Source organism: Bos mutus, chromosome 19 (genome assembly GCF_027580195.1).
Source record: "Bos mutus isolate GX-2022 chromosome 19, NWIPB_WYAK_1.1, whole genome shotgun sequence".
NCBI classification, from domain to species: Eukaryota; Metazoa; Chordata; class Mammalia; order Artiodactyla; family Bovidae; genus Bos; species Bos mutus.
Genome location: NC_091635.1, coordinates 48174092 through 48200599, shown reverse-complemented (window position 1 = coordinate 48200599; position 26508 = coordinate 48174092). Strand labels below are relative to the sequence as shown.

Here is a 26508-nt window from a genome sequence, read left to right as displayed (position 1 = left end):
GTTAAAAGAATTTGTAATTCAGACCACACAGCTGCAAAATACCAAGACCAGGATCCAAGTTAAAGTGTTTGACCTCAAAGTCCTTGCTTATTTCAACTACAGTGTGCTGTTTTTTTCCCTCATGTCCACAAATTTCATTCCTCCCCTTTTTAGATGGAACTGTGTAGCAGATGTTCCAATTGATATAAACTGATACATACGACCAAACTCCATATAAATCCATTGACAAATCAAGTTGATATAGGCTTATGTAGCCACTTTAAAAGATGGGTGATTTTAAGACAGGAGAAACTACCTAAAAAAAAGGGGGGGGGGAGGAGTATTTCAAGGATCATAAAGACATAATTTCTGTTTCTGCTGGGAATACTTTGTTCTCTTTTGCATGCTGGCTGTTTTAAGTCTCCGGCTGTCAGCCGCTCCTGACATTTCCAGTTCAGGTTAGCTGCTCTCATGTGACGCTTCAGCACTGTGGCCTTATGTCTAACATGGCACTTACCACACTATTTGTCCTTTACTTTATCCCCGCCACTACACTGTTAGGGCAGGGACTATGTTATGAGGCTTTGTATTCCTAACCAAACAATGTGTATTTAAAGAATATTTTTTTGTGACGTGATCACATGTTGGGCACAGTGCTAAGTGCTTCTAATCTTGAGACATAGTTGGTATTACCCTCAATTTCAGTAATAATAAAAAAAAGATTGGCAAAAGGGTGGCACCAGTGCATCCACCTCCAGAGTATATTGTGAGTCAAGGATCTGTTTGCAAGAACGAAAACATCACAGGCTTGGTACAGTATTTCTTGCACCTTGCAGCAATAGGTCTCCATTTACATAAATTCTGAAGATGAACAATTTTTGTCCCATCTAAAATATTTTAAGTTGGAGTCTACCCATCCTGACTCTAGAATAAAAGACTGATTACAGGAAATAAGTAAGTTTAATTCAAATGTTGCTGAGTAAAGTTTATTACAGTATCGATGACCATAACTAACATTCATGTCAGGTGCCACTCCAAGTACCTTACATGTATGAAGTCAATTTTTTATTCCACTGTACAAAACTCAGTTCACTCAGTCATGTCCAACTCTTTGTGACCCCATGGACTGCAGCACATCAGGCCTCCCTGTCCATTGCCAACTCCTGGAGTTTACTCAAACTCGTGTTCATTGAGTCTGTGATGCCATCCAACCATCTCATCCTGTCATCCCCTTCTCCTCCTGCCTTCAATCTTTCCCAGCATCAGGGTCTTTTCAAATGAGTCAGTTCTCCGAATCAGGTGGCCAAAGTACTGGGGTTTCAGCTTCAGCATCAGTCCTTCCAATGAATATTCAGGACTGATCTCCTTTAGGATGGACTGGTTGTATCTCCTTGCTGTCCAAGGGACTCTCAAGAGTCTTCTCCAGCACCATAGTTCAAAAGCATCAATTCTTTGGTGCTCAGCTTTCTTTATAGTCCAACTCTCACATCCACACGACTACTGGAAAAACCATAGCTTTGACTAGCTGGACCTTTGTTGGCAAGGTAATGTCTCTGCTCTTTAATATGCTGTCTAGATTGGTCATGACTTTTCTTCCAAGGAGCGTTTTTCATGGCTGCAGTCACCATTTGCAGTGATTTTGGAGCCCAGAAAAATAAAGTCTGACAGTTTCCACTGCTTCCCCATCTATCTGCCATGAAGTGATGGGACCAGATGCCATTATCTTAGTTTTCTGAATGTTGAGCTTTAAGCCAACTTTTTCACTCTCCTCTTTCACTTTCATCAAGAGGCTCTTTAGTTCTTCTTGGCTTTCTGCCATAAGGGTGGTATCATCTGCATATCTGAGGTTATTGATATTTCTCCCGGCAATCTTGATTCCAGCTTGTGTTTCTTCCAGTCCAGCATTTCTCATGATGTACTCTGCATAAGTTAAATAAGCAGGGTGGCAATATACAGCCTTAATGTACTACTTTCTCTATGTGGAACCAGTCTTTTGTTCCATGTCCAGTTCTGAGTAATGGAATATTACTCGGCCATAAAAAGGGACACATTTGAGTCAGTTCTAATGAGGTGGATAAACCTAGAGCCTATCATACGAGTGAAGTAAGTCAGAAAGAGAAAGATAAATATCATATATTAACACATATACAGAATCTAGAAAAAATGGTACTGAAGAATTTATCTGCAGGGCAGCAATGGAGAAACAGACATAGAGAACAGACTTATGGACAAGGGGAGAGGGGAGGAGAGGGTGAGATGTACAGAGAGAGTACCATGGAAATTTATATTACCATATGTAAAATAGATAGCCAATGGGAATTTGCTGTATGGGGGGAGAAAAGGAATCTCATTGTTATGGCTCCTACTACAAAAAGCCATCAACAAATTTAGAAACAGCGAAATAGAGAGATGAGTAGATTTATTCTTGGTAGACAGCTTGTGTTGCCTCTTGTCCATTTCCCTCCCACCACACCCCAAAAAAAAGTGGGTTCTCAAGACTTGACTTTGCCATGTAGTTCCAAATGCCTCTCCACAGCATATACAACACCTGCCTTCACACTTGAAGGGAAAAATCCAGCTTACCACATTTGGGTGTTGTTACTTTAAGTACAAGCTTTAGTTCTTCTATAAGAAGTATCACTCTGGATTCAAACCACACGGATGTCATTGAATGTTTTTCCCACTGTATAATCATTTAAAAATCACCTACGAATTAAAACTTGACATGATACACTGAGAATTTAGGATCATTTTTCACCAGTCCCATGTTCTTGTGGTTGACGTCAAATATTTGGTACAGGTGATTATAAGACGATATATTCCATGAAAAAAACATTCATGCTGGAATTACGAAATCACATTTGCGATACAGTTCTTTTAAAAGTCTGTTTTTAACTTTTGTCCTCAGGAGCTACTTTCTTCTTGTTCTGACCAGTGACCTTTTTCCTGTGATAATGAAAGGAAAGTTGAATTAGAAATTTTAGATATATGTACTTTCCAAAGCTCTACCAGTTTAATAAACATTTACTGAAACCTCCACAATCAAGTATATGAGACATTAGTAAAAAAAAGCTGTGTCTCTGCCCTTTAGAAAAACACATCCACCTAAGTGAGACAGAAACACCACAATAAACTACATTACAACATGGCATAAAAGATTCTGACCTAATAAAAAGAATTCACATTGATTAACTGCTAGACACTGTTACAAGTGCTTTATATGTATCAACTCAGATCTTCTAACTTATGAAAAAAGATTCTATTAGCATCCTCCTTATACAGATGTGGAAAACGAGGTGGAGTGGTTGAGTAACTTGCAGATCATCACACACTGGTAATATTAGATATGAACTCTGATATTCTGATTTTAGAGTCTGCTGAATGGTAAATGCCATCAACTAACTCTTAACCCAAGAAAAACACTTTTGAGAAAATAATCAACATTTGCATACTACAGTAGAGTAATGCCAATCAACTCAATCCTTCACTAACAGCAGCAGAGTTATTATTTATATAACTATTTCCATTACATATAGGGAGAAAGAGGCTTAAAGATGTGAAGTGATTTGTTCAAAATCACACAGAAGAGGTGATATTAGAGCCAGTTCTTGCTCCAAATCCAGTCTCCTCCACCCTCTACTACACCAGGGTGAGTCTGTGGTGCCTGCAGTGAGGTCCACTAGGCAACAGGATTTAGGTGTATTACTCAGTTGGGAAGCAGGGTCTGAAGATATGGACTTAAGAGTAATCAGCACAGAGCTGAGGCCACAGGTGTGGGTAGGATCATTATAGCAACATCTACAGTGGAAAGGCAAGCTGGTGTCAGATCAACTCTTATGTGTATGTTATGTTAAGAAGTATGGTTTTTAAATGTGAAGAAAATAGACAACTAAAGCACCTTAAGCAGGGGCTAGGGACAGGTTTATATCAAGTGTCCTCAAAGTCAGTGCAGCCGTAAGTTTTAATAACTTCAGGGCATAAAGGCTACAGACTTATAAAAATCAACAAAATACATAATTTAAAATATCAGTATTTCTTATTATAGTTCAACAGAGCCACGATCTTATGCTCTAGTTGATTTTCCGTCTTGGTAAAAACTTTCCTCAGCTGCTAGTCAGTACCTGAAAAGATTGCACTTTCAATCTTAGCTTTACGATCACCCAAGAATGAGGTTCTGATGTACATGCAACAATTCAGAAAGAGCTCATCGCAGGAGAAAGTCTAGTGAGACAGATAAGGTGACAAAGCAGGGCAACCTCCTGTGCCAATGCACTGGTCTACTAATCTTCTACCAATCCACCCAGGAACTGTTGCCACAAAGAAGAAAAATAAAAAATGCATTAAGGAGGCACAAAACTGATTAGGTATGAATTAATCTTTCCAGTGATATATTTTTGTAAGGTTGTAACATTTATTCCTCCCGTTATTAAAGCTCAAAACCACTAAACCCTTGGGACACTCTGTACATGCCATGTACTGGGGTTGAACATGACTTCCCACAATTAATACAAAATGTCAGGCTGACTCTTCTCAGAAGGAAAGTGCAGGCCAGTTTTCTCACCTGGGTTCACCTTGTTCCTTCTACATGCCTAAATTTTACCTATCCCTGAAGATAATTCTACTTCTGTAAAACTTTTTGCAAACAACACCAATTCATAATGATTTTCCCTTCTCTAGCTTCTATTTTACTTAAAAATTATTTTCTAATTATTTTTTTCATGTATACTAATCTCCTTTCCCTAAGTTCAGGAAAGGGGTCTCATTTTACACCCTTTTAACATCTTACTACATATTATGTATGTAGTACATATGTAATACAAATACATGCAGTAAGGCTAAAGATGGACAGTAAGTACTTGGCAAATGCCCACATTTTATATATGTTATATATTAACTGGTACTGACAGAATTTAAAGTGTCATTTTTCTTAAATACTGGAAAGAATAGTACTATGCAGAATATTTCAGTCTACCTCCATGAGATCATGGTTTCCTAGTAGTGATAGGCAAAAAAGGTAGTCCTGTGTACATTCTAAAAAAAAAAAGAAAAAGAAAAAAACTATACTTTGAAATCCTCAAAACATTAAGCTAAATGACTGAACTTATAGTTTACTCAAGCTTATAATTTATATATAAACAAATTTGTGTATAATTTCATATAAATATGTAAATGTGTATAATTTCATATAAATATGTAAATGTTTATAATTTACATATAAATAAATTTATAATTTACTCAAATTATACTTTTCAGAGATGTTTCAACATGCTTCAGTGTAAATCCTACTGAAATCCTTTCCAGAATATGAAGCTTCAAGGAAGATTCCATTGATGTGAGTTGACAGTCCTAACAGGTGGCTTCTGTAGCGTGTCCAGATGCAGGCCGGGTGGAGATAGTGTGTCCATGTGTCCTAAGTCACTGTGTCCGACTCTTTGTGACCCCATGGACTGTAGCTCGCCAGGCTCCTCTGTCCATAGGATTCTCCAGGCAAGAATACTGGAGTGGGCTGCCATGGCCTTCTGCAGGGGATGTTCCTGACCCAGGGATTAAACCTGTGTCTCTTTAGTCTCCTGCACTGGCAGGCGGGTTATTTACCACTAGTGCTACCTGGGAACTCCATGTGGAGACAGTGGACAGTGCAATTCTAATTCACAGTGAATTGAAATCATATTTCCAAAGATGGAAAAAAAATTCATTAATATGTTAAGACAAATTCCAAGATTGAATTAACCAAGTTTCCAAATCATTAGCAACCTGATATATTACTTTTATTAGATTCTATAATGGACTGTTGCTAATGTTTAGTCACTCAGTTGTGTCCAATTCTTTGCGACCTCATGGACTGTAGCCCCCCAGGCTCCTCTGTCCATGGAATTTTCCAGGCAAGAATACTGGAGTGGGTTGCCATTTCCTTCTCCATAATGGACTGTAGACCTATTAAATTTTATTTCTAAAAATCTATCCTAAGGAAAAAGAAAGCCCATGTTATATGAAAATGACAGAGTCAAACTAACTTTTACCATATACTTACCGTTTATCCTTTGCTTTTTCTAAAAAATATTTTGGAGTTGTACTAATGCTCTCCCTTTCCAAGGGCTTCTTAATCATCTTTTTCTTTTGTTTACTGGAAGTTACAAAGAGAAGAAAGAACTGAATTAAGTGCAACTTAAATTTAGAGAGCTAAAACTAAAACTAGTTTTGGTTCTTGGTCACAAAATTTGTTTATCTACTTACTGGTTTATAGTGACAACACTGTATCCACTTTAATATACTAGTTTACCTAATAGTATCTAGAGCGGTAATCCAAAGAGATGAAATTCAACCAATTTTTACAAAGGCACTGATTATGATTAAAATATGTGTCACTCATATCCTGCCAATAAGCGCTAGAGTGTGATTCTGGCCAATTAACTACTTTTTACTAGCTTTATGAATTAAAATCTGAGCATATTTCACTCACATTTAATATTTAAAAAATCTGAGTACTTAAAATTTCAAGGATGAAAAACTGACAGGGAAAGAGCACACAATATTCACAAATATTTAAGTGGAAAGTTTTTACTTTAGAAGGTTCTAAAACAGTAATGTTGATAGAACCACAATGTACGAGTGTGAAAGTAAGAATGTACATGCAGAGAGAGAAGTCCCAAGTAAACTTAAGACTGTACCTTAGTAGTTTCTGGAAACCTTTTATGTATTCTGGGACAGGACATCCAGCCTGCTGGATAACATTGGCAACACTGAAAAAGGTATCAGTAAACATAAATTTGTATCTTGTCAAACTGTTGTTTATGTACTTAAACCCTCTGTACAACAGAAGAGGAACTAAGACTACACAAACAAGAAACTAATCCAGTAAAGTGTTCTGATCAATTATTACCAGAAGCAATCACATTGGACTACTGAGAGAAGAGTCTGCTGGACTGCAATCAAGGTACTGATGAATAATTTTAGCTAGCAACGGCTTCTACTCAACATGCATCAAGCCCTAACCAGCACAGCCCAGTGCTGGATGAAAACGCTGAAGTCAGAGTCACACTTAAATTTATTAAATCATAGGGCTTGGCTGACTTGAGCTTCTCATGTACAGTCACTTATTCAATGTACAGTCATTTAGAAGCTTTTGTAGTAAGTATCATCATTATCCCCATTTCCCAGATGGAAAAGAAAACTGAGGTGCACACAATGATATGGGGGGGGGTCATCAGAGTCACATGCTTAGAGCTGCTGAGGAGAACTCAGGTGCATCAAGGCTGCTGGAATACAGTCCCCTACATATCACACGAGTCTGCTCACGACAAAACCAAGGTTGACAGAGCCAAGGCTCAGAAGGCACAAATCAAAATCTGTGCCACAACTGAGAAACAGGTCAATGTATAAACCACCTCCATCCACAGCTTGATTTGTTAGAAATATGAACTGCTGTCAGTTATCATCAGCCTAACATTACTGTAGGCAGCCCAAGTGTAGGAAACACAACTCAGCTTTTACATTAACATCTAGGATGATGGGCTAAATTAAGATGAGATTCTAAAAATGTATCCATCATATGTTACCCAGGCCTCAAGGAGCTACAACTGAATAATACTGGAGTGTGTTACTAAAGCAGTTTTTCCTCTATGACAAGTGACCTGGGACTAAAGATAAACTCCATCTGCCCCTAAAAGTAATGGGAAGAATGTACCATGCTAAGAGATCATTTTGACTAGGCTGTAACATAAAGAGATTCAGGGATTAACTTTAACTATTCACTAATCCAAAAACCTTAATATTACCTTGTGATTAATATCAAGTGATGTTATTGGAAGAATTCTTTGAGTATGAAACTTAAATGAATACTCTCTTGTGAATACTTCCAAATCTAACAACGGAAGAACAAAAACGAAGCCTTTTGATCGTTTTTCTTTCATGGCTAACATTTGGTTGACTAATATCATAAAAGAATTTGGGACATAGCCATTTTGTAATTATCCATCGATTGTGTATAAGAATAAAGAACTAATTTTGCCAACTTAATGCTAAGCTATTTCTCCTAATTTACCTTCTTAATAATGGTTTATCATCTTCAGTGAAAAAAATGTAACAGCTTTTCCTTTATGCCCAGCTCTTCCAGTTCGACCTAAGAGAAATCAGATCATTAAAAAAAAACCAAAAAAAACTCATTTTTGAAGGGAATGGGACCTTCAAGATTCACATATACAAGTCACTGGATTTTTACAGTACTGAAAAAATGAACATGCTGAAGGGACTCTGGTAGACATGCTAAGACAGATGAGTGGGGGTGGGCACGTGACTCACCTATCCTGTGAATATATTCCACTGAGCTGGTTGGAAAGTCATAGTTGATAACCAAGTTCACACCTTTAAAATCGATCCCTCTGGCTAGCAAGGCTGTACAAATAAGAACCCAGATTTTTCCTGCTCTGAAGCTGTGGACTGTGTTATCTCTCTGGTTAAGAGAACATACGAGAGATGTTTTAGCACCACTCTGGGAATGGAAAACAAGTGCTTCATAAATGCCAGTACTTAGTTCTTTGTTGCTTTGAAAGTTTACATTTGACTTTACCTGTTGCTGTGTTCTGTCTGCATGAATAACATCCACGTTAATACCTTCATATATGAGCTCATGAAAAAGTTCTTTAGCCCTTTCAATGGACTGAACAAAAACAAGAACAGGTGGATTGAAACCCTAAAAGAAAGCACACATAACCCATAATTAAGAATATAACTGCATCATTTCATAAGATTTTAATTCAATTTAGAAACTGCCAAATTTCTCAGACCTGTGGTCTAAGTCTGCCTCCATCTTCCTCAGCACCCATTCTCCACAATGGGCTTTTCCTACTTCCCTTCAACAGTACTCTCCATTTTGCCCATCCCCAAAATCTTGTCTAATTAATCCCCCTTCACCTGTCTACGGCAATGGATGTCTACTCCTTGAAATAAACACGTTTGCTTCTGTGCCTCAGAACATTTTTGTTCCTTCTTAAAATGTAGTAATTATCACTTTAATCCATTATTTATCCTAACTGTGGGTATTCCAAAAAGCTTAGTTCCTGGTTCTCAGTTCTCTCAAAATTATCTTATCAAGTTAGACAAAGTTTAAGTTATAACTACCAGCTCTAAGCAAATGATTTTTACATTTTGTATTATCAAACCCTGATTCTCTCTCAAACCAGCTTTCTATATTTTCAACTGTCAGCATTAGGACTTGACCTTGTAATTATGGTCCATACATCCTTTCAGAATCTAATGCGACATATGAAGCTGTCTAGTAGGTAGTCAGACATTCACACAATTTCAGAAGGTTCACAAAACAAATTCATGCATGGCTAAAAATCCCTGGAGTATAATCCTATGTGAATATCTGTCAAAACCTTCTATTTCCTATTGCCAAGTGATATCAATAACTAACAAATAGCACAATGTGCCAAGCACTATTCTAAGTACTATATTTGTATCAATTCAGTCATAAAACAAAAAACCCCACTCCAGTGGGCCCTACTCATGTAAGGCCCCAGTTCTACATGGAAGCAGCAGAGTGGTGGGGGGAGATTTATATATACATGCATACTCTTGTCTTATTGCACTTGGCAGGTTTTTCATAAATCAAAGGTTTGTGGCAACCCTATGTTCGAGCAAGTCTATCGACACCATTTTTCTCCGAGCACCATTTGCCTACTTCTTGTCTCTGTAGCACATTTTGGTAATTCTTAGAATATTTCAAACTTTTTCACAATTATTATATTTGCCACGGTGAGCCGTGATCAGTCCTCTTGGATGTTACTAATATAACACGCTGAAGGTGATGGTTACCAAGTTTAGCAATAAGGTATTTTTAATTAAGGTGTGTACATTGTTTTTTTGACATAATGCCACTGCACACTTGACTACAGCATATGTAAATGCAACTTTCCTACGCACTGGGAAATCCCCAAAATTCCTGTGACTCACTTAATTGTGACACTGGCTTTACTGTGGTGGTCTGGAACTGAACCCCCAGTATTTCTGAGGTCTGCCAGTTCACAGATGTGGAAAAAGGAGGCTTTGGGGGCATCAACTATGTCTTTTCCTAGCCTTCCCTGCGCTGGGGACAGAAAACTTAACTTTATTCTCAGAGGTGAGCCTCTCCACTTGGGACGAGTTGCTCCAATGTGCTTCTTACTGATTTGCCACTGGATTACTAAACACGACGGAGAAGGCGATGGCACCCCACTCTAGTACTTTTGCCTGAAAAATCCCATGGACAGAGGAGCCTGGTAGGCTGCAGTCCATGGGGTTGCTAGAGTCGGACACGGCTGAAGCGACTTAGCATGCAGGCATGCATTGGAGAAGGAAATGGCAACCCACTCCAGTGTTCTTGCCTGGAGAATCCCAGGGACGGGGGAGCCTGGTGGGCTGCCGTCTATGGGGTCACACAGAGTCGGACACGACTGAAGTGACTTAGCAGCAGCAGCAGTACTAAACACGACGCAGGAAAACGTGCTCAGCCTCCCGTCAGTAATACAAGGCTTGGTGAGCTTCATCAAAATTTGAAAATGCAGCCCAAATTTACCTTTTTAACAAGTTCTCTCATGGCCAGTAGTTTTCCAGTCTCTGAACCAACAAAGAGAAGCTCTTGTTCTACCGTCTCTACTGCAGAATTCCTGAGAAAGAAAACATATCTTACAGTGTGACAGCCAATCTTTGTTTTTCCCCATAAATTTTAAATAAATGAAAAAATTTACACATACCTCCAACAGAATGATTTTTTCCATTATCAATATAAGTACCTAATTATTTATGTTTTAAAGACAAAGTTTTTTGAAATTTACTTTTACCTAGAGAATAACTGCTTTACAATGTTGTGTTGGTTTCTGCCATTTAACAACGTGAATCAGTCGTAAGTGTACGTATGTCCCCTCCCTCTTGAGCCTCTCTCCCTGTCCTACGCCTCTCAGTTGTCACAGAGCTCCCTGTGTTATACCAAGGTTTTTAAATTTTAGTTCAAGTACAGCTGTTACAATGTTGCATTAGTCTCTGGTGATTCAGTTATACACACACACACTTTTTCAAACTCTTTTCCATTATAGGTAATTATATGTGGTTTATGTATTTTACCTTTAGAAGTTTGCATCTGCTAACCCCAAACTCCTGCTTTATCCCTCCCCCCTCATTTCCTCTTTGGTATTCCTAAGTTTGTTTTCTATGTCCATGAGTCTGCTTGTTTTGTACAGAAGTTCACCTGTATCATTTTTAGATTCTACACATATTCTACAATATCACATTTGACTCTACCTTCTTCACTTCGTATGATCATCTCTAGGTCCATCTGCGTTGCTGCAAATGGCATCAGTGAGTCGGACGCGACTGCAGCGACTCAGCAGCAGCGGCAGCATTCCACTGTGTATGTACATATCACATCTTGACCCGCTTACCTGTCAGTAGACATTTAGGCTGTTTCCACATCTTAGCTGTTATAAATAGTGCTGCTATGAACACTGGGGCGCATGTATCTTTTCAAATTAGTTTCCTCTGGATATATGCCCAGGAATAAGACTGATGTATCATATGGCAACTCTATTTTTAATTTTTTAAGGCATCTCCATACTGTTCTCCATAGTGGCTGCATCAACTTATATTCCCACCAACAGTGTGGGAGGGTTCCCTTTCCTCTACACCCTCTCTAGCATTTATTCTTTGTAGCCCTTCTGACGATGGCCATTCTGACTGGTATGACGTGGTGCCTCATTGCAGTTTTCAGTTGCATTTCTCTAATAATTAGTGATATCGAGCATCTTCTCATGTGCCCATTGGCCATCTGGATGCCTTCTTCAGAGAAATGTCTATTTAAGTCTTTAAATGTTCTCTTCTGATTATAAAAATGTTATTTCAATTAAAAAAAGACATAAACAATAAGTTGCCCACAATTCTACCATTTTACGATAAATTTTGATATTTTGTTGTGTTCTAGTCATATATTTTCATGTTTCCAATCTTTCAAAATCTTTCTAAAAGTAAAATTAATGGGTAAAATCAGAACATTTTAAAGGTTGCTTCATATGGCTAAATTTTTTTCATAATGATAGCAAAGGTTTATTTATAGACAGATAGTTGGAGTGAGGTATCTCAAGGCTTTATTAACACTCTATAAGCCACTGTAATATACTATGTATAAATACTTTTTCCACTCTGTTATCTCCTTTCATAATTATATTTATGGTGAATCTGTTCTATTTTTCTTTTTATACACAGGAGTTTTAAGTTGGAAGTAGCTAGGATATTCTTTATTATTTCATTTGGCTTTTTACTTAACACGGTATTACAAGCACTTTTTCATACAGCCACAATCTTCACTTTTACTACTTCATTTCCATTCTCCTGGCAAAACTGGAGTACATGTTCATTCCCTTCTCCAGGGAATCTTCCCAACCCAGCAACTGAATACAGGTCTCCTGCACTGCAGGCAGATTCTTTGCTGTCTGAGCCACCAGGGAAGCTCCATACTACTTCATGGGTTGCACTACAGTGTATCAAGGGGAAGTATTATAATTTCATAAAACTTTTTCCCTACCAATTAGCATAAATGCACCCCAAAATATTTTTAAAAAGGAATTATAAATCAAGTGGCTCAGTAACATTAGCTTCCTTCTCTCAGCCCTACTGAGTTAAGCCATCAAAGAGATTAAATCCTCTGGGTGGCCACAGAGCTCATGGTCATACTTTATGGAAGGGAAAAATCAACTAAATGCACGATGACAGTAATATCTACATGACAATATGAGAATGTCCCTTTAGATTATTCTAACACAGAATATCCTTAATCAATCTTGACTTTAAAGAATATGTTTCTTTCAGTAAAACTCTTTTTATTAATCTTAGGCCACACAACCTGTCTCTTTTAGTCTAAAATAATGACTTGTGTGGTTTTTTCCATCAGTGGGATAACGTGGAAGAATTACCTTGCTCCAACGGATACAGTAATGACACTGTCCAAGTTCAGTCTGCACCACTGTTCAACGTCATAGGCAAACGTTGCACTGAACATAGCTCTCTTCACCTTGTGGGACGTACAGGCCAAGAAAATGGAAGCCAGCTGGTCTCTGAACCCAGTTTTGCCATCTTCAAACAGTTTATCTGATTCATCTACTACCAGCCATTCAACACTAAGAAACAACAACAAAAAACATTTGTAGCTTATTGAACTGAAAGATCCAGGACACGTCACTAAACTGTGGGAACACATAAAGAAGTCAAACCACAATGACGCTTCTCAGATCTACATATTGTACCAGAAAAAGGTACAAGAAGAATAAGCAATAAAAAGGTAAAACAAGATCAACATAAATTAATGTACCTATTCCATTAGACCCCAAGGATATGAAGCTCCACTGGCAATGTCAGAACCTCAGATAAACGTTAGGAACTCCATCACCACTGCTGAAAGATGTGAAAAATTTCTAGGGAAACTGTACTAATTGCTTATCAGAATCTGTTAACTTTATTTCAGGCCAGATATTTCTCAGCACCAACACTGACTGAAAGCTGGCAGATAGCAAGCTCCAAAGGGCAATACTACAAGTATTATATTATAGTTGAGGACAAAATATAATCAACTTAATGAAAAACAAACATAAAAGACATTATTAAAGTAATGTACCTCGTTAGGTCTATTCCTGGAGGATCTTGTTTTAATAAATAGATTAGTCGATTTGGAGTAGTCACAAGGATATCTGTAAGGAAAAACAAATGGTACAAATTGCAAAACATTCATCCCTCTTGAACTAGGGGATTAAGTCCCCTGCATTTCAGTTAATAACCTCAAGTGGGGAGAAGTGCTGATATGCACTATACCAATAACACAACGAACTAATGTACGTATTTTTTTAATCCATCATAGCACAAACTACTAAATCCTTACTCTCCTTTTATTTGACTTGCATGGATCACAATAAACTGTGGAAAATTCTGAAAGAGATGGGAATACCACACCACCTGACCTGACTCTTGAGAAACCTGTATGCAGCTCAGGAAGCAACAGTTAGAACTGGACATGGAACAACAGACTCGTTCCACATAGGAAAAGGAGTACGTCAAGGCTGTATATTGTCACCCTGCTTATTCAACTTATATGCAGAGTATATCATGAGAAACACTGGGCTGGAGGAAGCACAAGCTGGAATCAAGATTGCCGGAAGAAATATCAATAACCTAGGATATGCAGATGACACCACCCCTATGGCAGAAAGTAAAGAACTAAAGGGCCTCTTGAGGAAAGTGAAAGAGGAGAGTGAAAAAGTTGGCTTAAAGCTCAACATTCAGAAAACGAAGATCATGGCATCTGGTCCCATCACTTCATGGCAAATAGATGGGGAAACAGTGGAAACAGTGGCTGACTTTATTTTTTGGGCTCCAAAATCACTGCAGATGGTGATTGCAGCCATGAAATTAAAAGACACTTATTCCTTGGAAGGACAGTTATGACCAACCTAGAAAGCATATTAAAAAGCAGAGACATTAGTTTGCCAACAAAGGTCCGTTTAGTCAAGGCTATGGTTTTTCCAGTAGTAATGTATGGATATGAGAGTTGGACTGTGAAGAAAGCTGAGTGCCGAAGAATGGATGCTTTTGAACCGTGGTGTTGGAGAAGACTCTTGAGAGTCCCCTGGACTGCAAGGAAATCCAACCAGTCCATTCTAAAGGAGATCAGTCCTGGGTGTTCATTGGAAGGACTGATGTTGAAGCCGAAACTCCAATACTTTGGCCACCTGATGTGAAGAGCTGACTCATTTGAAAAGACCCTGATGCTGGGAAAGATTGAGGGCAGGAAGAGAAGGGGATGACAGAGGATGAGATGGTTGGATGGCATCACCAACTCAATGGACATGAGTTTGGGTACACTCCGGGAGTTGGTGATGGACGGGGAGGCCTGGCGTGCTGCGGTTCATGGGGTCGCAAAGAGTTGGACACAACTGAGCGACTAAACTGAACTTGGCCTCTAAGAGGCAAGAATACAATCATCCCACAGTCTGCTTTTCAAACATTCGTTTGTTTTTCAGGAAAATACTTTCCTTAAATGGAACTTTATTCAGAAGTTCAAGATAAAAGCCAAGTAAAAGAGTTTCTCTGGTGGATGTTAAGAGTAGGGATGTAAGCCAGTCTTATCTGCAGAATACTTCCATGGCAGGTTAACAACCAATAGAATAAAGCAGGGATTATCAGTCTCAGTACTACAGACATTTTGGTTCAGACAACTTGCTGTAGGAGGCTGTTCTGTGCACTGCAGAATGTGTAATACTATCTCTGGCTTCTATCCCTCTAATAGTAGCACCTCTCCCCAGCTGTGACAAAATATCTCCATATATTGCCAAATATCCCTGGGGTGGAGGGTGAGGTGGAGAACCCCTGGTATATATTTATGTAACTACTGGGTGAAAGGAGATTTCTTTCAGCTTTTCTAAAAATCGAACTAACTACACTTTAAGAATTTTTAGGTGGCAATTAGGATATTTGAAATTTCCAAATCCCTTACACTTCAAGCATGAACTGAACTGAATTTACAGCTTCCATCCTCTTGAATGCATGCTCAGTTGTGTCAGGCCCTGTGACCCCATGGAGCCTGCCAGGCTCCTCTGTCCATGGAATTTTCAGACAAGAATACTGGAGTCAGTTGCCATTTCCTCCTCCAGGGGATCTTCCCCACCGAGGGATTGAACCCGAGTCTCTTGCACTGGCAGGTGGACTCTTTACCATTTGTGCTACCTAGCAATCCCTTACCAAATTTCTTAGATGATTTAGGTCCAAATTTCTTGGCTGCAACTGCTGCTTTGTGGATCATGTGTATCCTGAATCCTGTTCCCTCAGACAGTTTTACTAACTCTCGGTGAATCTAAAACAGAAATGATAAAAACATCAGCTGCTGAAATACTTGGATAAGATGTACAGTCACTTTTTTAGTATTTATAAAATAGATCTAGTATCAATCCGTGAATACCTGAAATTAAGCTTATGATAATCTGTAGATTAACTTGGAATCTTGGCATTTTGGAACATCAATGCCAAATAAGATTCAGTAGTTTCTTCAGGTCTAGTAAACCAGTTCCAAGAGATAAAATCAAAACTCTTCAACTCTGTATTATTTTTAAGAATAAAGTACCATTTCAAAACTATTTCATACTTGGCATGTTTACATTAAGCACACGGGGAGAGTCGAATGGATCACAGTATAGTTTTACTTTCTCAAAAACTGAGATGAGGTTTCCTTTTTTCTAAGTGAGAAAAAAAGTTTTAAAGAGGAACTATATATTACAGACCACATCCCACTACTGTCTGTGGCTCAGACAGTAAAGAATCTGCCTGCAATGCAGATGACCCAGGTTCGAACCCTAGGGAAGATCTCCTGGAAAAGGGACTGACAACCCACTCCAGGATTCTTGCCTGGAGAATCCATGGACAGAGGGGCCTGGCGGGCTACAGTCCATGGACTTGCAGAGTTGGACTCAACTAAGCAACTTACACACATATGTTACAATAGCCTTCCAACTACAAGGATCTTAGAGCATATACCACAGTATAAATGCTAAGATCATCATATTTTAGAAAATTATAAGACTTTATGCAGTAAGACACTTAGAAGTATGCTTTGTACACTATACTTGACCATGACAAAGACACGGCCCTTCTCTTCTGGACCTTTCTATTACCCTCAAATAAGAAAGATGACTGGCAAACACAAACACATACTTTTCAGAAACTACAGGTTATACCTGGCTGGCAAGTTCTCGTGTTGGTGATATAATCAGGGCTCTGAAGCCTTTATTTGTGGGTTGTTTCAGGTGCATTAAAATAGGAATGCTAAAAGCCAAAGTCTTTCCAGATCCAGTAGGAGCAGAAGCCAGAAGTTCTCGACCCTAAAAACAGAGTATATTAAGTATAAGGAAGAGTACATACATTTTTAGTGCCAGTCAAATAATGCTACCAGCCATAAAAATAAAATTATACACAGCAAGTCCAGATACTCACATTCCCATCATTCTTCTAACTTCTCCCATATTTGCTTTTCTAACATCACCCATCTCTGCTACCACCACCCCAACGGAGTTTCTGAGCATTATCACTAAAGTTAATTTGAACTGGGTAAAGAAACTAGATAACTAAAATCCAAAGATAATCCACAACCATATTCCCATTATTTCAATTTTCCTTTTCCCTAATCCTCTTTATCAAAGTTAAATCAGAAAACCAACTTTTGGTCCTGGTATCTGTATTGCTCCATCCTTATGGAAAATTTTAATAAATAACAGAAGGACTAAATGTAAAATAAAAAGTGGTGATAACACCAGTGACAGTCATATATAGGTGACAATCTTCAAAAAGTCACTGTGCTTTTTAAAGCTTTAAGCTAAGGTCACTACAGAAACAACATTTTAATGAAAATTAAAAGCAATTTTGCTATAATGTCAGTAAAAAACATCCTTCAAATATATTCTGATTTCAGTTTCCCAAAGAAAATGAAAAGGATTAATACAGATGAGGAGGGAGGGAACTCATACCCTTTGGCTACTACAATTGGGAAGGCCGCCTTGGTTATGTGGGGAGAAAAAGTCAGCTCTCACTACTATAAAAAGAAACCTCAGAAAAACTTAATTTCCAAAAATCTAAGTTAACTCATACCTCTGTTAACAGTGCATAAACAAATCATGGTATACTCATACAAGAGAATACTACTCAGCATTTCATGTATCAGTAACAAATTGATATATGCAACATGGAGGAATCTCAAAAAAAGTTCACAGAGTGAAAGAAAGAAACCAAAAATAAAAGAACACATACTGAATGATTCCACTTATATGAATTCTATAATATATGGCAATAAGAACCAGAACAGGGCTTCCCTGGTGGCTAGCGGTAAAGAATCCACCTGGAATGTAGGAGACGTGGGTTTGATCCCTAGATTGAGAAGATCCCCTGGAGGAGGAAACGGCAACCCAATCCAGTATTCTTGTCTGAGAAATCCCGTGGACAGAGGAGCCTGGTGGGCTACAGTCTATGGGGTTGCAGAATCAGACACAACTGAGAGATTAAACAACACGAAAAACCAGAAGAGTGCTCACCTCTGGGTGAGGGTGGGGTGGGGACTGAATGGCAAGGGTATGAAACTGCTGAAATTCACTCAACTGTGCCCTTAACATCTATGTATTTTTTCGGTACTTAAATATAGCTCAATAATAAAAGGTACTGGGATATGGGAATTCCCTGGCAGTCCAGTGGTTAGGACTCTGTGATTTCACTGCTGAGGGTGTGGGTACAATCCCTGGTTGGGGAACTAAGATCCCACAAGCTGCGTGGCATGGGCAAAATCTTTTAAAGTATTGGAATTAAAAACAAAGTCAGGTTATATACAAGAATTCAGCACTTCTGAAATAGTTCTTGGATATTATAAACCAAATCAATGATGGATAAACAGAACATAGTCTCTATGCTCAGAAGATGAACACATTTAGTTAAATGGAAAATGTAAGTGCAGTTAGTGCAAATACATAGTATATAAAGTGTAAGATAAATGTTGCAAGAAAAAGAAAACATGGAGAATTGGGTGTTAGGGGAAAGAGTGTTGGTAAAGGAAAAAGATCACATCAAGCAGTAGTGATCAAGACAAATTTTATGGAGACACAGGTATTAGAGATGGAGTTTAGAGCATGGCAAGGATTTCAACAAGGGGAGATAAGGCAGAAGGGAGGATCTCACAGACAGAGGAAAGAGAATGAACGCACACACACACACGCACACACACACACTTCGAGGCCTTCACACTCACATGCAGCATAACTGGAATGGCTTGCATTTGGATTGGTGTAGGTGTCTGGAAGCCTGCATCTAGAATGTTCTGAAGCAGTCGAGAATTGATTTTATATTCCTGGTCAAGTTGCTGAAACGTAGCAATTGGGTCAGGAAGATCAGTTCCTTGGACATGAATTTTATGTTTATTCCGGAAGAAGTTTAGCTGAAAAGTAAAATAAAGGGATTTGGTAAAATACATTGTCAGATGTTGTAAAGCAATAGTAAGTTTCTGAAATAAGCTTTAGTAGCATATGAAGCTTTCTAGTTAAATTCCAGGACGTGAAAGAGACATATTAGGTACAATTTCCACCCTGTCATAGAAGGATGACCTTCCTAACAATGAAACCTATCTAGCCACACTTTCCACGTTTAATGTGTCAATGCCACGAAGAACATTATTCATACTCATGTGCTACTGTCACAGTCACAATCTTATATAAACGGCTAGAAGACAGGCACTGAATCCATCTAGTTGCTTTATGTGGCACTTAGCACACAAGTGCCGGTGCTTTCTAACGATCTACCCTAAAAGCTCTACTTATTAAGACTGAATGCCACTAGAAGAGTCAGGTGATGTTGGTTTTTTTTTTTTTTTTTTGGCTTTCCCACTCTCTGATCCAGACAGCCAAATTCTGGATTCAGGATTACTAAACGAGCTGAACAACACTGCATCTATAACATGGCAGGAGTGCAGCAAACTCGACAATGGCATATTTGTTGTCTCTTCTGAAGTCCACTCCTCCTAGTCCCAAGTTAGAAAACAGGTTTCTTAAGAATTCCAACTCTCAAATCCCCGTCACATGAAATTCTTCAAAACCAGTGAGTTTAACATAAAGGATAAAGTGGGCCAATTTTATGTTTATCAAAGGGAAATAAATCTAAAAAAATTAATTCTAAACACATTCTCAAATTTGACCCTAAGTTTCAAGATTTTAAGATACTTTCAAGAATTTTAAATTTTAAAAATTTCAGCCACAGCACAAAGGCTACTTTAAGTTTTCATTAAAGTAAAATCTAGACTACTACAAATAACCTTCTATCTTAACAAAATCATACTGTGATGAACCAAAAAACCCAAGCACAGTGAAAAAGGCACAAGGCCAGAAAAACAATTAGGGTGAAGATATTTTTCTCACCTTTTCTTTTCTTAGCTGCTCTAACTTTCCTGAAGTTAGTTTATTTTTTCTTTTAACATTTTTATCTTCAATCTTTGCTTCCACAGATGATATCCACTGTATAGTAGAAACTTCTTCTTCAGAAGTAATTTCTAAAATACATATTTTTAAAAATTTAAAGATTTTAACTGTAACATTCTTAGGTGGCACAAATAGGCCATATCTTCACAATGAAAGAAAAAGTAACAGTTGATACAACTAGATAGTTTTGGTAACTGGCCTAGTTGACTTTGAAGTTTACGTGATAAAATAAATATGCAAGAATAGCTAAAAAAATTTTAAGAACAATAATTAGTAAAGACTACTTCTGGAATTTCTTTTAAATTTTTTCCAACTTCACTGATAAACTGCATATATTTAAAGTATGCAATTTGAGGAGTTTTGACATATGTATATACCTATTGGAGTTCCCTGGTGGCTCCGTGGTAAAGAATCCACCTGCAATGCAGTAGACATGGGTTTGATCCCTGACCTGAGAAGATCCCCTGGCAAAGGAAATGGCAACCCACTCCAGTATTCTTGCCTGGGAAATCCCCTGGACAGAGGAGCTTGGCAGACTACAGTCCATGGGGTTGCAAAAGAGTTGGACACGACTGAGTGACTAAACAACAGCAACAATACACCTGTTAAACCATCAACACATTCAAGGCCATTTTAATCAGTTCCCAAAATTCCTTGTAGCCCCTTATAATGCATTACTCCATTCCTAGGCAACAACCTGTATTCTCTCATTGTTGATTAATTAACTTTATTTTTTCCTGGAATCTTATACAAATGGAATCATATAGTATGTACTAAATTTAGTCTGGTTTCTTTCACTTAGTATAGTTATCCTGAGATTCATCCATTCAATCTATGTTGGAGCATGTATTGATCATTTTAAACCTTTTATTTATAGGGAGCGTCCTATTGTATGGATATACAATCTGTCTATCCTCCACTGTCCAGGGACATTTGGGTCATTTCATATTTTTGGCTATTACAAACAAAGCTATTATGAACACAAGTATACAAGTCTTTGTGAGAACATAGGTTTTCCTTTCTGTTGGGTAAATTCTTGGAGCAGAACAGGTGGATCACATGGTAAGTGTATGTTTATTATTATAATTTTTTAATTCTTTTCAATTTCTACCAAAAAAGCCAACTAGAATTTTAACTGGATTTGCACTGATCCTATAGCTCACTTTAGGGAGAAAGGATCTAGTTGCTCAATCAATAAACATGGTATGCCACACTACTCTACTGGGATTTATAACACAGTATTAGTTTCTCAGTTGTGTCCGACTCTTTGTGACCCCATGGACCCTGGTCCCCCAGGCTCCTCTGTCCATGGGACTTTCCAGGCAAGAATACTGGAGTGGGTTGCCATTCCCTTCTCCAGGGGATCTTCTCAACCCAGGGACTGAACCCGGGTCTCCTGAATTGCAGGCAGATTTTTTACTGTCTGAGCCACCAGGTAAGCTCATTTATAACATAAAGCCATGTTAACTGAAACAAGCTTGTACTGGTTTATGAATACAGAATCAGAAGTAAATGAAATAGAACAGAACCCAAAGACCCAAATATATATGGGAAATAAGTTACAATAAAAGCTGTATCTGAATCCAATGGGGAGAAGATGGATTATCAATATATTAAGATAGTCGGCTAGCCATCTGGAAAAAAAAATTACATTAGTTCCTTATTTACTCTTTACACCAAATAAAATCCCAGAGGGCCAAAGATTTCAATATAACAAAATGAAACTACAAATAAGAAAGTATGGGAGAATTAAAAAAATATATATTAATTTAATGCTTAGGGCACAAAAGCAAAAATAAATTATAAAGGAAAAGATATATTTAACACATAAAATGGCAAAAACAAATAAGATTATGAGAGGACAAGCTAGAAAACATGTGTAAACCCAGTATGCTAGACAAGAGTTAATTCGCTAACAAATTAAGAGAAACAGATGGACAGTGTAATAGAAAAAAGGTGCAATGCGACATGAGGAGGCAAATTATAACAACAGAAAAAGAAAACTCTCATACACTGCTGGTGGGCATCACCAACTGGAATGACTTTTTTAAAAAAATAAAAAATTATGCTCACTTTTATGAGGAGACAGTTGGCATTAACAGACCTGAATCATTACTAATCCACAAGACCTTGAATTCTCCCATTACAACTCTTTACATCTATCCGCACTTGCTACTCAATGATTACAGGATGTATCTGTGTGTTTCTGGTTGCCCAATATTTGAATCTTTTCCCTAAGCTGGTGTCAGGTCTTTTTAGAATTCATCTTGATGGAAGGCTTTATAGTAAACTTCCCTGTAGCCAGGAAAGGCAAATGACTTTTATTGCAACACTGTCACCAAAACTGTGGAAGCAAAGTAAATGTTCGTAACACAGAAACTTGTCAAACCAATTAATGGAACATCCCTACAATATATAGCAGGACACTATGCTATGGCTCAATGAACAAAGCAGTGGACTTCCTAATGATACCATGTTTCTGGTGGACAATTCCTAAATATCTAAATTTAAAATAAGTTTATCTGTTAACTATGAAATCCCACTTTTAAGAATTTATCAAAGAGATATACCCACACATACACAAAGCAGAATAACATTTACTGCAACACTGTAAAAGCAAAAGTGGAGAAACAAGTTAAAGGCCCACCACTTAGGAACTTGTCAAATCAATAATGGAATGTATAACGGGATGTGACGCTGCATTAAAATGAACAAGGCAGTGCATTTCCTATTCATTCATAACAAATTCCAAGATATAGTTTTTTTATAAGAGGGGTAGAAGGAAGGAAGTTTCAGAACAGAACAGCACATAGAGTATGCAATCATTCATGCTTTTTATGGGAGGTATAAATACATGTCAATAGACTATCTCTACAAAAATATCTAAGAAACTGAGTAACAGAGGTTGCCTCTGGAGAAACAGGGGACTAGAGATAAAACGCTGGGAAGAAAATTTACTTTTCACCCTTGTATAACTTTTAAAAATCATGTGTAAGTATTTACTCTACCAAAAAGGTAAGATGGCTAGGAAACTTAATAGATGAACAAGGAAAAAGACAAATACCCCTATAGTTGAGTACTGAAAAAAAAGCCTTGTGAAAAATAGCCAACGAGTACAAACAAGTCACAAAACTTGAAATGTAAATATCCAGTAAAGCCTATGAAAAGATGTTCAATCTCACCAGTTATCAAGAAAATATAAATAAAAAAAGTTTCACTCATTAGATTGGGGAGGAAAAAAAAAAGACCAACAGTATCCAACACTGCCATGGCTGTAGGAAGTCACTTTGCAGTTATCTGTTCAAAGGAAGAAGTGTGCGTGCCCTTTCACCCACTGAATCCACTTTGGGGATGCTAATTACAGAAATAACAGCACCTGTATAAAAAGATATGTTTACAAGTATCTTTACTGTAACAATATTTGTAATCACAAATACCCTGAAACAACCTGAATGCTATCAAATGACAAACAGCCATATATTGTCTGACATGTAACCATAAGGTTGTACTATTTCTGTAAATGAAAAAAAAATTAAAGACAAAAACCATAAATCAAGCCCTAACCTGAAGTTATCTTCTTCTTTTTCCTGTTCTGCTTCTTCCTTTCAATTTGGCTTTCTTCTGTTTTCTCTTCATCTGGTAGCTCCTGATGAGTTCTTAATGCCCCACAATCACCTGGGACAGGCTTTTTGTTTCCAAAAAAGTCCAGTCCCTGTAGCACCTCCGAGGAATCAAAGTCATATTTCCTTTTTCCTATCTAAAACCCAAAAAATTTTAAATGAAATCTGTGGACAGATTTGGCATTGTTATCACTTTAGCAGCACTGACAGTAAGGACGTGGGTACAATGACTCCCAATCTTTTTTGTCTTTCACCAAATATCTGTTGAGCTGACAAGAGTTTGGGCAAATGGAATCCAAGATGACACCTTTTCTGACTTTATAACAGTAATAATAATAATCATAATAGCAACTAGCACTTTTAAGCCTAACACGCTTAATCTGCATAACAATAACACTGCATAATCAGGCAAATTTCTAACCATGTTTAGATATATTAAATTCCTCCTTCCTTCAACTACCCTAACAAGGTAAATAGCAATATTGCAGATGAGAAAAATCGAGGCATTAACAGGTTAAGCAACTTTACCAAGGTCTCAAAACTGGTAACTGGGAGGCCGAGGATTTGAACTTGAATAATCTGGTTCCAGAGTTCAAAATCTTAACAACTACACTATACCGTCAGAGAAAGAAGAAACACAGGTGTGGCACACACACAAAAATGTCTCCAGTCCCAATACCAAAGTTGATATTCAAGATTTTTCACAACTGGGCCCCAACTTCTCTCGATTTATCACTCACTACTTTCCCTCTGTAAGAGCACCCATTTCAAATGGTTCTTCTCACTACTTAATACGCCGTGGAGTAGCGGGAATAAAAAAAAACAAAACAAAACATGCCCAGGCAAGCCAAGACAAACACCGTGAAATAATCTGTTCTCTCCTTTTGAGGTTGTTGCTGTTTTTCAAATTATTTTCCATCAGTTTCAGAGAAAAGATAATTTTTGAGAGTAAGATTCTAACGGTGCTTTCAATAAACTCAGAAGAGCGGCTAGGGAGGTGGAATGCAGGTGAAACATTTCCTTGCTAGACCCAACCAAGTCTACAGAAGGACAGGTAAACGGTTCATTCAGAAGGCTGCGGTAACCTGAACGCCAAATGAGGGAAAATGCCCCACAACCAGGCCACGGGGTCTCCGAGTGCGGGCTCCCCCAGCAGCCAGCAATTTCTCCGGCTCCCGCCCCTTCTCAGTTACTCGCGCTTCTGCCTGGAAGCGATACAATACCTGGAATCGAGCTGCGTCCGCTGAAAAGCGTCTCAAGTCGAATTTGGCCCCCACGCCGAGCCGGCGAAACAGATCGTGAGCATCCATCTTTACCCAGAAAGCTCCGTGGTCTCATAGCGCCTGCGCAGAGGACTTCCTCTCCCAGAAGGCCTAGGGCGGGCGGAAGTGGCTTGGGGAGAGGGCGGGGCCTCCTGGCTGTGAGACGTCGGGCGGGTTTACCGAGTTACGGTCTATCGTTATTTGTTTGATTAGAAAAATATTTATCTAAATCATGCCAGGCACTCACTGTTCTATACTTTAGGGATAGTTTGGTAAACAACACTCCACAAATTTCACCTCAGGAAACTTATATTTTAGTGTTGATAGAAGATGTTAACAAACAAGCAGAATAATTCCTAAATCAGAAAAGTGACAATGAGACAAGGGTAAAAATGGAAACAGGGAGGTCAGTCAAAGTAGAAATGATGGTGGTGGCTTGGACTAGGGTGATGAGCTGAGCTGATGGAATTAAATGGGTAAATTTGAGATATGTTTTGGAGGCAGATCTAAGTACACCTGATGAATTTCATATGAGTGAAAGGGAGGAATCACTCCTATGTTTTTGTTTTAAAATCTGGGGTAAGTGGCATGCCGATTACTGAGTTAGGAAAGACGGAAGGAAGAACAGCTATTTTGTGTGAAGATGAGGCATGGAAGGTGAAAATCACTTCCTATATTTTGGGCATGTTAAGATGCCTCATAGATTTCAAGTGGCGGTTAAGTCCAAGTGGGCAGTTGATTACATGAGTCTGAAGCTCAGGGGGAAAGGTCAGGGCTAGAAAAATAAATTTAGGAGCCATCAAAATATAAATAGTACAATGGGATCATGTCAAACAAGCATTTAACTTGTTAATTGAGTTATACATATTCAACCATAGAGTGAGAAATACTTTAAATTGTGTGGCTCCTTTACATTCAAGAAAAGCAAATGTGGAGTGAGGAGGATATGAGGGCTGAGAGTCTGCTGAACCCTCTGATGGAGTTGGTCCCTAATTCTCTCTAGCAGGAGCAGCTTGTTCCAACTGTGTCTGCTCTTTAAAAATAAGTAGTTTTCACGAAATGTGAAAGTTCAAGTACTTTTTCATCTATTTCTCAATGAAAACAATTTATCTCAGTACAGGAGGGGAAAAAATCAACTGAGTTTTTAGGAAATGGAGTATTGGTCTTCAATTTGGCACATAAATACGGCCACAATCATATGTAAAATCAACATGTATGAAACCACAACTGCTGTAGTTTATGTGTGATTTAAGGAATTTCCAAGAATAGTTACTTAATAAGTTTTTTCTTTATGAGCTGACTTTAGAACCCAATCCCTGTGTAAGTGGTGACAAACCTATATGTAAAAGCATGATCATAAATTGGAATACAGAATGAAGCAGGGCAAAAGCTAATAGAGTTCTGCCAAGAGAACGCATCAGTCATAGCAAACACCCTCTTCCAACAACACAAGAAAAGACTCTACACATGGACATCACCAGATGGTCAACACCAAAATCAGGTTGATTATATTCTTTGCAGCCAAAGATGGAGAAGATCTATGCAGTCAACAAAAACAAGACCAGGAGCTGACTGTGCCAAATTCAGACTTAAATTGAAGAAAGTGGGGAAAACCACTAGACCATTCAAGTA

The 26508-nt window shown here is 38.2% G+C and overlaps 1 protein-coding gene across 1 annotated transcript; it reads right to left on the bottom strand.

Moving 5' to 3' along the window:
- Positions 1-934: 934 nt before the first annotated feature.
- On the bottom strand, positions 935-24974 carry DDX52 (DExD-box helicase 52). The gene is given in 16 exon segments (XM_005888169.3): positions 935-2925; positions 6011-6103; positions 6648-6719; positions 8021-8055; positions 8058-8098; positions 8278-8428; positions 8546-8668; positions 10535-10625; positions 12921-13124; positions 13619-13691; positions 15736-15847; positions 16725-16868; positions 18776-18961; positions 19935-20065; positions 23559-23751; positions 24838-24974. Coding segments are annotated over 16 exon segments (1791 nt in total). The 5' UTR covers positions 24925-24974; the 3' UTR covers positions 935-2870.
- Between the last annotated feature and the right edge of the window lie 1534 nt (positions 24975-26508).